A 17,099-nucleotide genomic window follows, 5' to 3' on the forward strand; every position below is an offset into this window, starting at 1 on the left:
GAATGTGTCTATTGGTTCTAAACTTGCAAAAAAGTGTCTATTGGTTCTAAAGCTTGCAAAAAAATGTCTACTGGTTCTAAAGCTTGCAAAAAATGTCTATTGGTTCTAAAGCTTTCAAAACATGGTTCCAAAGTCTATTGGTTCTAAAGCTTGCAAAAAAAAGCTTTTGGTTCTAAAGCTTGCAAAAAATGTCTATTGGTTCTAAAGCTTGCAAAAAAAAGTCTATTGGTTCTAAAGCCTGCAAAAAAATGTCTATTGGTTCTAAAGCTTGCAAAAACAATGTCTATTGGTTCTAAAGCTTGCAAAAAATGTCTATTGGTTCTAAAGCTTGCAAAAAAATGTCTATTGGTTCTAAAGCTTGCAAAAAAAAAAGTCTATTGGTTCTAAAGCTTGCAAAAAAATGTCTATGGGTTCTAAAGCTTGCAAAAAATGTCTATTGGTTCTAAAGCTTGCAAAAAGTGTCTCTATTGGTTCTAAAGCTTGCAAAAAATGTCTCTATTGGTTCTAAAGCTTGCAAAAAGTGTCTATTGGTTCTAAAGCTTGCAAAAAGTGTCTCTATTGGTTCTAAAGCTTGCAAAAAAATTGTCTATTGGTTCTAAAGCTTGCAAAAAAATGTCTATTGGTTCTAAAGATTGCAAAAAAATGTCTATTGGTTCTAAAGCTTGCAAAAAAAATGTCTATTGGTTCTAAAGCTTGCAAAAAAAATGTCTTTTGGTTCTAAAACTTGCAAAAAATGTCTATTGGTTCTAAAGCTTGCAAAAAGTGTTTCTATTGGTTCTAAAGCTTGCAAAAAAAAAAGTCTATTGGTTCTAAAATGGTTCATACTAGCGCTCCAGAAAGCACGCCCCCTCCTCCCCTCCCCTCTGGTTGGCTTGGCTTGGGTGTGTCTTGAAATTGAATGGCACTACTTACTGCAAATGGTGGCATGAAGTTGAAAGGTACTACTTACTGCAAATGGTGGCTTGGTTGCTTTGGCTTGAAGTTGAAGGGCACTACTTACTGCAAATGGTGGCTTGGGAGCTTTGGCTTGAAGTTGAAAGGCACTACTTACTGCAAATGGTGGCTTGGGAGCTTTGACTTGAAGTTGAAAGGCAAATTGTGGCTTGAAGTTGAAAGGTACTACTTCCTACAAATGCAGGTTGAAATGCAAAACTGACATCTTCAACCTGTCACTTGCCCAAGCAGTTGGCCCCACGTGCCTTAAAACAACCTCCATCGTGCCGGTGCCAAAACATTCCACTGCGGCAAGCCTCAATGACTTCCGCCCAGTTGCACTTACTCCCATCATCACTAAGTGCTTCGAGAGGCTGGTCCTGGCACACCTCAAAAGCTGCCTACCCCCCACACTGGATCCCTATTAGTTCGCCTACCGCAGGAACAGGAGTACGGAGGATGCCATCTCAACTGCACTTCACTCCTCCCTCTGCCACCTCGACAACAGAAACACCTACGTGAGAATGCTGTTGATCAATTCATAGCTCTGGATTTAACCCCTCAAAACTGATCACCAAACTCAGCGACCTGGGCATCGACCCCTCCCTCTGCAACTGGATACTGGACTTTCTAACCAACAGACCCCTGTCTGTGAGGTTAGACAAGCACACCTCTTCAACCCTCACCCTGAACACCGGCGTTCCACAGGGCTGTGTGCTGAGCCCCCTCCTCTACTCCCTCTTCACCTACGACTGCACACCTGTACATGTTACTAACACCATCATCAAGTATGCAGATGATACAACGGTGATTGGCCTCATCACCAACAACGATGAGTTGGCCTACAGGGAGGAGGTCCAGCTCCTCGCAGCATGGTGCGCTGACACCAACCTGGCCCTTAACTCCAAGAAGACCAAGGATCTCATTGTGGACTTCAGAAGGTCTAGGGGCGGCACATACACCCCCATCCATATTAACAGGACGGAGGTGGAACGTGTTTCCAGCTTCAGGTTTCTGGGGGTCAACATCTCCGATGACCTCTCTTGGACCCACAATACCTCAACACTGGCCAAGAAGGCTCACCAGCGTCTCTTCTTCCTGAGGAGAAGGTCCATCTGTCTCCTCAGATTCGGGTAAACTTCTACCGCTGCACCATCGAGAGCATCCTTACCAACTGTATCACAGTATAGTATGGCAATTGCTCTGATCGGAAAGCACTGCAGAGGGTTGTGAAAACTGCCCAACGCATCACCAGTTCCTCACTCCCCTCAATTGAGCCTGTCTAGAGCAGGCGATGTCTGCGAAGGGCGTGCAGCAATGTCAAGGACCGCTCTCACCCCAACCACAGACCTGCGCTACAGGTCTCTCCATTGCCGGACCAGCAGGTTCAGGAACAGCTTCTTCCCTGTGGCTGTTTCACTACTTAACTCTGCATCTTGGTGATTGCCAATCACCCACCTCCCACCCACCCCCCCCCCCCCCCCCCCCCCCCGGACACTGTTTCCCCCAGGAAAATTGCACTACTACTACTGTATGTACGTATATACATTTTTTGCTCATTATTCTATGTTCGCTCTTCTGGGTGAGATGCTAACTGCATTTCGCTGTCTCTGTACTGTACACTGCACAATGACAATAAAGATTGAATCTGAAATCGGGTTTATGCATAAAATCTCCAGCCCAGAGTAGGTGAATAGAGGACCAGAGAACATAGGATTAAGATGAAGGAGAAAAGATTTAATAGGAATCTGAGTAACTTTTCACACAAAGGGTGGTGGGCGTATGGAACAAGCTGCCAGAGGAGGTAGTTGAGGCTGGGACTATCGCAACATTTAAGAAACAGTTAGACATGTACAGGTTCACAATCTCCTATCCGAAAACCTTGGGACCAGCCACTTTTCGGATTTAGGAATCTTTCGGATTTCGGAATGGAAGATTTTTTAGCGTAGATTTTAATCGGTTGGCTCAGTGGTAGAGTGCTCAGCTCGTGGCCGCAGGGTCGCGAGTTCGCGCCTCGATCCCGGCAGTTACTCGGTGAGTAAGTAGCGCTCTCTTGTCACCCTAGCGGGGCTACATGGCCTTAGGTGCCCTAGCTCGGGGATTCTTGAATCCCCCGAATAAATAATTTAAAAAAAAGATAAAACATTAAGTAAAACTTTAAACATAAACTGGCACAAACTAAGCTAAACTAAGCTAAACACACGAAAATATACTTACATGCAGTGTTCGGTTTTCGGAGCTTTTCGGTTTTCGGAATTTTGGATAAAAGGTTGTGAACTGGTACATGGATAAGACAGGTTTAGAGGGATATGAACCAAACGCGAGCAGGTGGGACTAGTGTAGCTGGGACATGATGGCTGGTGTGGGCAAGTTGTGCTGAAGGGCCTGTTTCCACACTGTATCACTCTATGACACGAAGGTGAGTGTGGCACTGAGGACCTTGCAAGCAAAGAAACAGGAAGATATCTTGTCCTTCCAGCAACCAGAATTCTCTTACCACTAACCCTGTGAATTGCACTTTTTGCTGCTCTCTATTCGAACATTTGTCATACCCTCCTCTTATAAATAAAAACATGTGCCCAATGCCAGCATTAACATTCACATCGTTAATACTGTACACTCACTGGCTATAATGGACTATTTCCTACATGCACTTCAAAACGGTAGGCGGCGCGACTCTCGTCAGCAGCGGCCTCTGCAGCCCGTCTGCGTTTTTATTGTTTTTTGTCTATGTTTTTATGTCGTTTTTGTTATTTTTTGTTGGGGTATGTGTGTGGGGGGGGTGGGGGTGGGGTGGGAGGGAGGGGGTAACTTTTAAATCTCTCCCTGCACGGGAGACCCGACCTTTTCTTTGTCGGGTCTCCGTTGTCGTTGGGGCTGCAACGAGGAGCAGCTTCCAACAGGAAGACCTGTTGTAAGACCTCTGGTGCCGACTACTCACCTCACCGTCACGGAGCTGGCTGAGTCCGGAGCGGGTGGAGCGGTGGTGGAGCGCTGCTGCGGCCCGACCTCCGGAGATTCGGAGGCTGCAACTGCGGGTCTGGCGGACGGCGTCACCGGGAGCCCGTGGAGTCCCTGTGGGGAGACCGCTTTTTTCAGGGCTCCCGCAACGGTGACTTCTCCCGCCTGAGTTGCGGGGTGAAGAGCTCCTGGAGCGGGGCCTAACACCACTGCCCCGTGCGGCTTGGAATGGCCGCGGGACTCTGCGAGCGCACGCCGGGGACTCTAACACCAAGACCCGATGTGCGACCTTGCATCACCCGGCGTGGCTTTAATGGCCGCGGGACAATCGCCATCGCTAGCCGGGGGCTTTGACTTTGACTCTGACATGGGGGGGGGGGGGGGGGGGGGGGGGGGGGGGGGAGTGCAGTGGAGAGATAAGTTTTTTTTGGCCTTCCATCACAGCAATATGATGGATGTTTATGTAAATTATGTTGTGTCTTGGGTCTATTTGTTTGTTTGGACCTCAAGGGGTCCAAATGACAAATAAATTGTATCTTGTATCTTGTATCTTGTAAAACATTTTCCCCAGGAAGGAACTGCGGATGCTGGTTTACACTGAAAAATGCTGGAATAACTCAGTGGGACCTCTGGAGAAAAAAAATGGGTGACGTTTCATGCCGAGGCCCTTCTTCAGACTAAGAGTCAGGGGAGAGGGAGACAAGATATGGAAGGGTACAAAGAGCATGTTAGGTGTGAAAAGGACAGATCAAAGTAATCGATGATCAAGAAAATATACAATGGTTCATTGTTGGCTGAGGGGAAGGTGACGACCAGGCAAACAAAAAGATGTTCTGGCACGCATAATAATTTCGTAATAATGAGTATCGACCCAAAATGTTATTTATTCCTTCTCTCCAGTGATGCTGCCTGACCTGCTGAGTTAGTCAGACAGTTTGTGGCTATCTTTGACTTACTCTGTTACTTCCACGAGATGCCTGTGGTCAAAGCCTGCATGCAGCAACCTGGGAACTACAGCCGATGGACAACATAGTGTGGTTTAGGTGTATGGTGAGTGACCAGTGTGATCTAGGTGTGCAGTCTTCAGGTGAACTTATTTAAACATATAAGTTCCTAAGATGACTTAACAGAGAAAGTGTTGAGATCTTTTCAATGGTGGAGGGCTCACGGACAAGGGGACAGAGTTGCAAAATAAGGGGTCATGGCATAGGCCCTTCGGCCCACCATGTCTGTGCCAAGCGTGAAGCCAAGTTAAACCAACCTCTGCTAGCGTATGATCCGTATCACTCCATTCACTGCTTATCCGAGCCATTCTAAAAGCCTCTAAAAAGGCCAGTCATTTAAAACTGAGGTGCATTGAAATGTCATCTCCCGGAGGAATTGTCTATCCCAAAGTTGGGATGGGCGTGGTGGAGGCCAGAACATTTGATGCATTTAAGTTACAAAGTGGATAAATATTTGAACGATCAGGCAATTGAGTGTTATGGGAATTGGAGACATGAGAAATGGCGGCCACCATAAATCAGCCATGATGGTGTTGAATGTTAGGGCAGGTCAGAGCAACGTGGGGTCCTACTGCTCCTCCTGTTTCATTGTGTTGATTGGGGGGCAGGAGCCACAATCAGAGCATGATAGGTTGTCACCTTGCAGGTCAAGTTAATTAGCCATATAGAATGATATAGTGTGGAAACAGGCCATTCAGCCTAACTTGCCCACATCGCCAAACATGTCCCAGCTACACTAGTCCCACCTGCCCGCGTTTGGTCCATATCCCTCCATATCTTTCCTATCCATATACCTGATAGGCTTTTTGCAGCAATACATAGAGGTACCTACTAGAGGAGGGGCAGTGCTGGACCTCCTGTTAGGAAATGAGATGGGACAGGTGGCGGAGGTATGCGTTGGGGAGCACTTCGGGTCCAGTGATCACAATACCATTAGTTTCAATATAATTATGGAGAGGGTCAGAACTGGACATAGGTTTGAGATTTTTGATTGTAGAAAGGCTAACTTTGATGAGATGCGAGATGATTTAAAAGGAGTGAACTGGGACATTTTGTTTTATGGGAAAGATGTAGAAGAGAAATGGAGGACATTTAAAGGGGAAATTTTAAGAGTACAGAATCTTTATGTTCCTGTTCGGTTGAAAGGAAACAGTAAAAATTGGAAAGAGCCCTGGTTTTCAAGGGAAATTGGACATGTTGTTCGGAAAAAGAGGGAGATCTACAATAATTATAGGCAGCATGAAGTAAATGAGGTGCTTGAGGAGTATAAGGAATGTAAAAATAATCTTAAGAAATAAATTAGAAAAGCTAAAAGAAGATATGAGGTTGCTTTGGCAAGTAAGGTGAAAGTAAATCCAAAGGGTTTCTACAGCTATATTAATAGCAAAAGGATAACAAGGGATAAAATTGGTCCATTGGAGAGACAGAGTGGACAGCTATCTGCAGAGCCAAAAGAGATGGGGGAGATATTGAACAATTTTTTTTCTTCGGTATTCACCAAAGAGAAGGATATTGAATTATGTGAGGTAAGAGAAACTAGTAGAGTAGCTATGGATACTGTGAGGTTCAAAGTAAAAGAAGTACTGACACTTTTGAAAAAAATAAAAGTGGATAAGTCTCCAGGTCCTGACAGGATATTCCCTAGGACATTGAGGGAAGTTAGTGTAGAAATAGCCGGGGCTATGACAGAAATATTTCAAATGTCATTAGAAACGGGAAAAGTCCCCGAGGATTGGCGTACTGCACATGTTGTTCCATTGTTTAAAAAGGGTTCTAAGAGTAAACCTAGCAATTATAGACCTGTTAGTTTGACTTCAGTGGTGGGCAAATTAATGGAAAGAATACTTAGAGATAATATATATAAGCATCTGGATAAACAGGGTCTGATTAGGAACAGTCAACATGGATTTGTGCCTGGAAGGTCATGTTTAACTAATCTTCTTGAATTTTTTGAAGATGTTACTCGGGAAATTGATGAGGGTAAAGCAGTGGATGTTGTGTATATGGACTTCAGTAAGGCCTTTGACAAGGTTCCTCATGGAAGGTTGGTTAAGAAGGTTCAATGGTTGGGTATTAATGGTGGAGTAGCAAGATGGATTCAACAGTGGCTGAATGGGAGAAGCCAGAGGGTAATGGTGGATGGCTGTTTATCGGGTTGGAGGCAGGTGACTAGTGGGGTGCCTCAGGGATCTGTGTTGGGTCCTTTGTTGTTTGTCATGTACATCAATGATCTGGATGAAGGTGTGGTAAATTGGATTGGTAAGTATGCAGATGATACCAAGATAGGGGGTGTTGTGGATAATGAAGAGGATTTCCAAAGTCTACAGAGTGATTTAGGTCATTTGGAAAAATGGGCTGAAAGATGGCAGATGGAGTTTAATGCTGATAAATGTGAGGTGCTACACCTTGGCAGGACAAATCAAAATAGGATGTACATGGTAAATGGTAGGGAATTGAAGAATACAGTTGAACAGAGGGATCTGGGTATAACCGTGCATAGTTCCTTGAAGGTGGAATCTCATATAGATAGGGTGGTAAAGAAAGCTTTTGGTATGCTAGCCTTTATAAATCAGAGCATTGAGTATAGAAGCTGGGATGTAATGTTAAAATTGTACAAGGCATTGGTGAGACCAAATCTGGAGTATGGTGTACAATTTTGGTCGCCCAATTATAGGAAGGATGTCAACAAAATAGAGAGAGTACAGAGGAGATTTACTAGAATGTTGCCTGGGTTTCAACAACTAAGTTACAGAGATAGGTTGAATAAGTTAGGTCTTTATTCTCTGGAGCATAGAAGGTTAAGGGGGGACTTGATAGAGGTCTTTAAAATGATGAGAGGGATAGACTGAGTTGATGTGGACAAGCTTTTCCCTTTGAGAATAGGGAAGATTCAAACAAGAGGACATGACTTCAGAATTAAGGGACAGAAGTTTAGGGGTAATATGAGGGGGAACTTCTTTACTCAAAGAGTGGTAGCGGTGTGGAATGAGCTTCCAGTGGAAGTGGTGGAGGCAGGTTTGTTGGTATCATTTAAAAATAAATTGGATAGGCATATGGATGAGAAGGGAATGGAGGGTTATGGTATGAGTGCAGGCAGGTGGGACTAAGGGAAAAAAAGTTGTTCGGCACAGACTTGTAGGGCCGAGATGGCCTGTTTCCGTGCTGTAATTGTTATATGGTTATATGGTTATATGGTTATACCTGTCTAACTGTTTCTTAAACCTTGCGATAGTTCCAGCCTCAACCACCTCCTCTGGCAGTTTGTTCCATACTCCCACCACACTTTGTGTGAAAAAGTTACCCCTAAGATTCTTATTAAATTTATTTCTCTCCACCTCAAACCTATGTCCTCTGGTCCTCGATTCACCTACTCTGGGCAAGAGACTGTGCGTCTTCACGATCTATTCCTCTCATTAATTTTTATTATATTAATTTAATCTAAGATTAATCGAAATTAATCTTTTTGTTTTCTGAAGTGGCAGTGATTGGCGGGGTGAATATATCAAATGGTTTGGAAATACAAATAATATTTTCCATTATAGTAACCTCCCCCACACATACCTTGCATTACCTTAAAGAGAAAGAGAGAAAGAGAGAGAGAATGCCTTTCAATGAGTAGGAAGCAACTGCAGACGCTGGTTTACACCGAAGAAAGACACAAAATGCTGGAGTAACTCAACGGGACAGGCAGCATCTCTGGAGAGAAGGAATGGGCGATTTCCATATTTCACGTTTCTTTTTCCCCTGACTCTCAGTCTGAAGAAGGGTCTTGACATGAAACGTCACCTATTCCTTTTCTCCAGAGATGTTCTGTGTCCCCCTGAGTTACCCCAGCATTTTGTGCTGATTTACCCCAGCATTTCTATGGCATTTGTGCAAAATGCCTTGGCTCTCCAGAGAACAGCTTGATGGTGTTTCGTGGCACTTTGTCATGTGTTCTTACTTACAAAATATAGCAAAAGCCAATTTAGCATTGAACATAAAAACAGAACCTATTACACATTCTAATGAACCAACTGCAATGAAGATAGACTTAATTTTTAGTAAAATGATTATAGCTGTAAAAGTGATTGTACAAATATCCACAACATGGACATTTTTTTGCAGGGGTTATCCACCATGTGCTTAGGCTATCTTGATTTCACCCTTTATGAGTAAGAAGTAGCCTGTATTTTATTGATAATAAAGTTATTCAAAGGTACAGGGATTTTCCATTGAAAAATATATCCAGCCTATTGATGTGTTGATAAAATGCACATAGCTTCAGGTGTGACAGGTTAAAACAGTGATTAAAGGAAGCACGAGGGCATCGTAAATAGAGATAACACTCAGAATTGAGAACCGGAGGTGACAAGCAAATATAGCCCCTGAATGAGACTGGAGAAACTCTATTGCACAGGAAGTATATATAATCTGGAATCTACTGCCTGAAAGGACCATGAAAGTAAATTCAATTATTAATTTTAAAAAGCAAATCAGATAAGTACTGGAATGAGCAAGAATTGTAAAGCTGTGGATGAAGAGCCACAGAATAGGATGAACTAGGCATAATGGGCTAAATGTTCCTCAATGTGCTGTTAAGGGCCTGTCCCACTTGGCGATTTTTTCGGCGACTGTCGGCATCATTGACTGACATATCAGGTCACCAAAAAAGTTGCGGCACGACGCGGTGGATGATGTAATGACACGCATTGTTTCCTCAAGTGTCGCAACGTTTTTTTGTTGCCGCTGAATTTTGAAATGTTCAAAATCTTTCGGCGACCCTGATAGGTCAGTCAGTCGCCAAAAAAATCACCGTGAGGCAGGCCCTTTATGTTGCTATCCATGTGAATGACTTTGTCTTGTTTTCTGTTGCATCTTAATTTCATTCTGTTGTGATATGTCCTGACCAGGTTTGTGGATGGAATTGAAACTGGCAACAATACACCGACTGGACAGACATTTGAATTCAATGCCAAGCAGCTAAACGAAGATAACTGCTATTCTCAGTTAACCCCAGGTAAATTAAATTCATAGAAGTATAACATAAATTAGAAATCTGTATGAAGGAACTGCAGATGCTGGTTTAAACCAAAGATAGACACAAAATGCGGCAGTAACTCAGGGGGATGGGTGGTATCTCTGAAGAGATGGAATCCAGAATCTAACTTCAAGTAACCCTTGCTTTCCCTCTCTCTCCAGCCCTCCCCTTCCCAGTTCTCCGTCCAGTCTGACTGTCACTGAGTACATTTTATCTCTCTTTGCTTTGTTGTTAACTTCTCCCAGCTAACAATGATCTATTCTACACTTTCCTTGATCTCCATTCCCTTTGCCCTGTTTTCACACTTCATATTTCCTTATCTACGATATGTATCTCCCTCCCCCTGATGTCAATCAGAGTCTCGACCCAAAACATCACCCATTCCTTCTCTCCAGAGATGCTGCCTGGCCCACTGAGTTACTCCAGCATTTTGTGTCTATGTTTGGGTTGTAATCTGTTTCTTGTAAACATTGTGACTCCTCAACTATAGCAGGGCAATCCTGGTGGTCTTTCCACAAAGGCATCTCTTCTAACCTATCTCACTATCTTTTTCGTAAGACAAAGAGCTGGAGTACCCCAGCGGGTCAGGCAGCATCTGTGGAGGGAATGGATAAACGACATCTTGGGTTGCAACATTTCTTCAGAAGTGAAACGTCACCTGTCCATTCCCTCCATCGATGCTGCATGACCCGCTGAGTTCTACCATCACTTGGTATTTTGTTCAAGATTCCAATAGCTGCAGCTCCTTGTATCTTCAGCTAATGTTTTTGCTACTCTGGTCTTTGATCTTCATGCTGTAGAAGTCTCACTACACAATGCACTATCAAGATTCTATTGGAATTGCAACTTTCCAACTTGGAGTAGTTTCTTACTCTGAGGCAATGTTTTCTTAAACTTAAAACTAGACCATTCTTAATTTTCATGTTTCCTCTCTCCCCACTGACCAAACATATGAGCTTTATAACCACAACCTTAGTTTCCTCTCTTATAATAAGGGAGAAAAGTCCCATTAAGAAATGGAGATACAAATGGAGGAAGAACAGCTACCGAAAGCTAATATTAAGCCAGTTCAGTTTAGTTTTGTTTAGAGATACAACGCGGAAACAGGCCCTTCGGCCCACCGAGTGTGCACCGACCAGCGATCCCCACACACTAACACAATCCTACACACACTTGGGACAATTTACACTTATACCAACCCAATTTGCCAACAAACCTGTACATCTTTGGACTGTGGAAGGAAACCAAAGATCTCGAAGTAAACCCATGCGGTTATGGGGAGAATGTACAAACTCTGCACAGACAGCGCCCGTAGCCAGGATTGAACCCCGGTCTCCGGTGCTGAAAGCGCTGTAAGGCAGCAACTCTACCGCTGTGCCACCCTTTATTTAATGTTACTTTATGTTATTTAATGTTAAAGTTAATTAATGCAGAAAGTCATATGCTTCAAATTTGGACAGGAAACTCCTCTTTTGTTTTGAATATCATGATTATCTTTTGACCTAGTGATATTTACATCCATGCATATACACACATAGATGGTATGAAGCAGAGGACTGCAGTTTGGTGAGGGTTACCTTGCGCAGAGGCAAGACCTGGCAGATACCAGCAAGGATGTAGGTCACCTATTATTTGTCGTGTTGGAGCTCCATATTTTAGCTGATGCCATGAGACTTGAACCCATAACGTGTGGGGAATTGTAACCAACCTGTAGTGTACATAGACATGCTTGTGGAATGATTGGATAGATAGTAAATGGAAATGTAATGATGAGAAATGTGAAGTCTTACATTTTAATTGAAAGAATAAGGGAGGCTGTATAGAAGGCACAGTTCCAAAAGGGATACTAGAATAATGAAAATAGAAAACTATAAATAGTAAAGATAGACACAAATAGATGGAGTTACTCAGCATAGCAGGCAGCATCTCTGGAGAGAAGGAATGGGTGACGTTTCGGATCGAGACCCTTCTTCAGACCCGACCCAAAACATCAACCAGCATCTGCAGTTCCTTCCGACACAAACGATATATACTGTAGTATTATGGTGGAATACCTCTCAGCCTAGTATGGCACCTGATCTGCTGTTGACCACCTGAACCTGCATAGAGTGGTGAACACAGTCGAATCCATCACTTGCCTCCATCCAGTCCACCTTCATGGTACTTTGCATCAGGAAGGCTGCAAGTATTATCAAGGATGCTTGCTACCCTGGCTACTCCCTTGTCTCTCTTCCACCTTCTGGGAGAAGGCGAGGAGCTTAAATGCCCAGACGCCAGACTAAAGAACAGCTTCTTCCCCCCCAGGCTATCAAACTCATTTAGTAGAGCATGGAAACAGGCCCTTCGGCCTACCGAGTCCGCTCTGACCAGTAATCCCTGCACATTAACACCATCCTACACACATTAGGGACAATTTACACTTATACCACGCCAATTAACCTACAAACCTGTACGTCATTGGAGTGTGGGAGGAAACCGAAGATCTCTGAGAAATGGGGAGAAGGTACAAACTCTGTACAGACAGCGCCCGCAGTCGGGATAGAACCTGGGTCTCTGGCATTGCAAGCGCTGTAAAGGCAGCAACTCTACCTCTGCGCCACCGTACCACCCTATGGACCATTTTACATCCCCTTCCTGGAAGTGCTGCCACGTATTCTTACCCTTTATTCTACCTCATTGGCTTAATTATTTTTGCACTAATTCAAATTACTCTACAATCTTTACACTATTCTGTAGATTTGCACTCTTCATTTTATTTACCGTTATACTTATCATTACTGTATGTAAATAGTTTGCTCTGTGAACTTGAAGAGAAGAGAAGTGCAATGGTGCTGCGGTAGAGTTGCTGCCTTACAGAGCTTACAGCAACAGAGGCCGGGGTTCGGTCCTGACTAAATAATTAAGCCAATTATAAATCAGAGCATTGAGTATAGAAGCTGGGATGTAATGTTAAAATTGTACAAGGCATTGGTGAGGCCAATTCTGGAGTATGGTGTACAATTTTGGTCGCCTAATTATAGGAAGGATGTCAACAAAATAGAGAGAGTACAGAGGAGATTTACTAGAATGTTGCCTGGGTTTCAACAACTAAGGGCTTTATTCTTTGGAGCGCAGAAGGTTAAGGGGGGGACTTGATAGAGGTTTTTAAAATGATGAGAGGGATAGACAGAGTTGACGTGGAAAAGCTTTTCCCACTGAGAGTAGGGAAGATTCAAACAAGGGGACATGACTTGAGAATTAAGGGACTGAAGTTTAGGGGTAACATGAGGGGGAACCTCTTTACTCAGAGAGTGGTAGCTGTGTGGAATGAGCTTCCAGTGAAGGTGGTGGAGGCAGGTTCGTTTTTATCATTTAAAAATGAATTGGATAGTTATATGGATGGGAAGGGAATGGAGAGTTATGGTCTGAGCGCAGGTATATGGGACTAGGGGAGATTATGTGTTCGGCAAGGACTAGAAGGGTCGAGATGGCCTGTTTCCGTGCTGTAATTGTTATATGGTTATATGTTATATGGTTATACGGGTGGTGTCTGTATGGAGTTTGTACAATCCCCCCGTGACCTGCCCGTAAGAAAGAACTGCAGATGCTGGTTTGAATCGAAAGTAGACACAAAATGCTGGAGTAACTCAGCGGGTGAGGCAGCATCTCTGGAGAGAAGGAATGTCTCAACCCGAAACGTCGCCCATTCCTTCCCCACTGTGACCTGCGTGGGTTTCTTCCGAGATCTTCGGTTTCCTCTCACACACGAAAGATGCGTAGGTTTATTGCTAATCGGCTTGGTATAAATGTAAAATTGTCCCTTGAGTAGGATTGTATTAACGTGCGGAGATCGCTGGTCGGTGCAGACTCGGGGGGCCAAAGGGCCTGTTTCCTCGCTGTATCTCTAAACTAAATTAATAAGTGATTTCATTGCATCCTGGTGTTTATGACAATAATATAATGTAGGATTTCTGGAGAAACGGAGATGGGTTCACTGAAAGTAGCAGGGCATTTGGAGGATGTGGTGGAGACAGTTTGCAAGATCCCGGGCTTTATAATGGAGGCATGAAGCAGAAGACAAAAATAAATGCCCATGAACCTTTTCAGCCATTGAGGGGATTAGAATTGACATTTTAGAGCCAGTTTTGGTTGCCTCATTATTGGAAAGGTGTAAAGCTTTTAGAGAGATCAGATTTATTGCAGGAATGAATAACTGTGGATACATTGGAGAGGCCAATGGAATAAAGTAGGATTGAAAGGGGTGCGATAGAGTTGTTTAAATGATCTCAACTTCAACAAAGTAGAGATGTTGCACTTATTGGTAGAATGCTATGAACTACATGACACAGTATAAAGATAATTACCAAAATAAATTAAGCTATGAGAAAAGCAGTCAGGAGCTAATCTGAATGCACTGCCATCCAATACATACTGTATAGCATTGAAAAAAAGAACTGGATAACTATATGGAAGACAGCATTTGAAGAACATTCAGAGTGGAACAAAATTGAGAAAGAAGGAGGATATGGAGCTGGAGGGGAGGGAGTGTGAATTTTACTTCGGAGTCACGTGAGGGACTACGTGAAGACCCCGCCAGCACGCATGCGCAACATAGCATCTCACGCAGTGCAACAGCGAAGGGCGGGGGAAAGAGCTCTCCCGAGTTTAAAACGGGACCTACAGTTAAATTAAGCTTATTCTGAGGTTGTTATTTCCAACCCTTGCTGTGTTCTGTGCTTTCAGCGAACATGGACAAGGGAAGAAAACTAAAAAAAGGTTGCGCCCCGTACAACTGTGATGGCCCAGGAGGGTTCCAGCAGTGGGGGGCGACCAGCGGCACCTGGACCGCACTCGCTGCGGTCCACAGTCACCGACTCAATCTCTGCTCAGCCAAGCCCAACTCCACTAGCTGCTCAGCTCAAACCACCTCAGCGGGTTGCAGGCAAGGCAAAGCAGAAGTCGGCCTGGCCGATAGACTCAGAAGAGTCCGGTCAGGAAGACGCCCTGCCCGAGAGCAGCAAAGGTGATCGTTTATCCCGCATGGAGCGGTTGATGGAGCAGATGCTCCAGCGAGACTTGCTCCTGGAGATGGAGCAAGCTCGCCGTGGGAGTGCTCGCACACCCACAACAGCACCGTATTCGGCGCTGTCCATCGTATCTCCCTCAACAGAGGGGAGCGTTGGGGGCCAGAGCTGGGCTGGCCTGGAAGATGGGCTCGTGGCTGAAGACACCAGCAGTGTGCTGGGGGTGCAGGACCAGGAAGAGCTGCTGGGAGTGGTGAACCGATTTGCGGTAACAGCCGTTTGCAGTCGAAACTGGCGGCCAGTATAGACTACCTGTCCTTCAACCCGCTGCAGGAACAGGTAGTCAATGAGGCTATGGACAGATATACACCTCCGGAGAACTGCATCTCACTAAATGTACCGGCCATTAACAGCCAAATCTGGGGGTACATTGGGCTGGGCATAAGGACCCAGGAGGTGAAGCTCCAGAGATTCTTAAAGCTGACGTCAGCAATAATGTCCTATGCTCGATCGGTGGATGGGGTCGAAATGACCGATAACCAGCAGGACACATTGGCTCTCCTGTGCAACACACAGTATGAGATCAACTGCCTACGGAAGGACACCATCAGACCTGCCCACAATCCCAAATTTACTGCAACTGGACAACCACAAATACTGCTGTTTGGGAAGGACTTGTCGAAGCAAGTCAATGATCTGGATGAAGAGTTGAAAGCCCTTGGGCTCATGAGGGCAGGTCCAGGAACGAGTAAATCCACACAGCCCAGGCGGCAGCACCCCTATGCATCTACCAGCAGGCGTCAACACTAGGGTGCTGGTGAAAGCATGGGGGCCGCACATCATCCCCGGAGGTCTTTTTTAGGCCAGGGCCCAGAGCAGCCCTCATGGAAGATGCGCCAACCCCACACTTCGGCACCTCGACCAGGGAAGAAACAGAGGCCGAAGAAATGAACACACTTCCGGTAACCATGGAGGTAGGTGGGTCTGGTTCCTTCCAGAACATAAAAGGTGATGGGCCTGTACTAACAGGGGGAGGTTACACTTGTTTTTAGAAGCATGGAGGACTATCACACTTGATAAATATATACTACAAAGTATTCAGGGATACAAAATTGATTTAATCCAAAAAAGTATACCACCAGTTCAACATGTACCTCACAGGGAGTTGTACTCTCACAAAGGGAAAAATACGAGGGACATGCAGAACTGGTGAGGTTACATGCAAAAGGAGTCATAGAGAAAACGGAACATGACTCTTTGGAATTTGTATCGAATATTTTTACAAAAACCAAGAAAGATGGTGGGTGTCTCATCATCATTGACATAACTACACTGAATACTTTTGTCAGGTATATACATTTCAAAATGGAAACATTTATTACTGCCAAACAATTAATTTTCAAAGGATACTTCATGGCATGCATCGATTTGAAAGATGCATACTATTCAGTAGCCATTCATAAGGATCATCATAGATACCTAAAGTTTAACTGGATGGAGCAACAATGGCAGTATAAAGCGTTGCCTAATGAGTTAACATCAGCCCCAAGACTGTTTACCAAGATATTAAAACCAGCCTTGGCAATACTAAGAAAACAAAAACATATTGTCATGTCATATCTTGATGATATTTTGATAGTGTGGAAAACCCTGGAATTAGCTAAATCAGTGGTACTAGCTACCAAACATCTGTTTGAAACACTGGGGTTTGTCATACATCCAGATAAATCTAAGTTGACACCATCCACAACTATAGACTATCTGGGATTCACAATTAACTCTATCCACTTGTCTGTAACATTGCCAAAAGACAAAGCAGCAGAATTGGTGAAAGCCTGCAACAAATTGATAGTTACAAATCAACCATCAATTCGACAGGTGGCAAAAGTGATTGGGAAATTAGTAGCAGCATCTCCAGCTACTCAACTTGGACCTTTGCATTACCAAAACTTACAATGGGCAAAGGTGCAAGCGCTAAAAACATGCAGGTTTGATCGACCTATGCAATTACCAGCTAAAGCAGTTTCAGAATTATTATGGTGGAAAGAAAACATTTGGCATAGTTCCAGTCCCATCATTATCAAGAACCCAGCATTCATATTACAAACGGATGCCAGTGCTCAGGGCTGGGGAGCGACTAACATTATATCCAGTACTGGTGGCAGATGGAACATACAA

General features: G+C 44.2%; 1 protein-coding gene across 1 annotated transcript in view; it reads left to right on the forward strand.

The window, feature by feature from the left end:
- The window catches only part of LOC129715014 (potassium voltage-gated channel subfamily H member 3-like), a 915,007-nt gene that overhangs the window by 887,106 nt on the left and 10,802 nt on the right, over positions 1-17,099 (forward strand). The window contains 1 exon segment of the mRNA XM_055664831.1: positions 9,791-9,897. Coding sequence (XP_055520806.1) covers positions 9,791-9,897 — 107 coding nt within the window.

The sequence above is a fragment of the Leucoraja erinacea genome, chromosome 46 (genome assembly GCF_028641065.1).
Source record: "Leucoraja erinacea ecotype New England chromosome 46, Leri_hhj_1, whole genome shotgun sequence".
In the NCBI taxonomy this organism is placed as follows: domain Eukaryota; kingdom Metazoa; phylum Chordata; class Chondrichthyes; order Rajiformes; family Rajidae; genus Leucoraja; species Leucoraja erinaceus.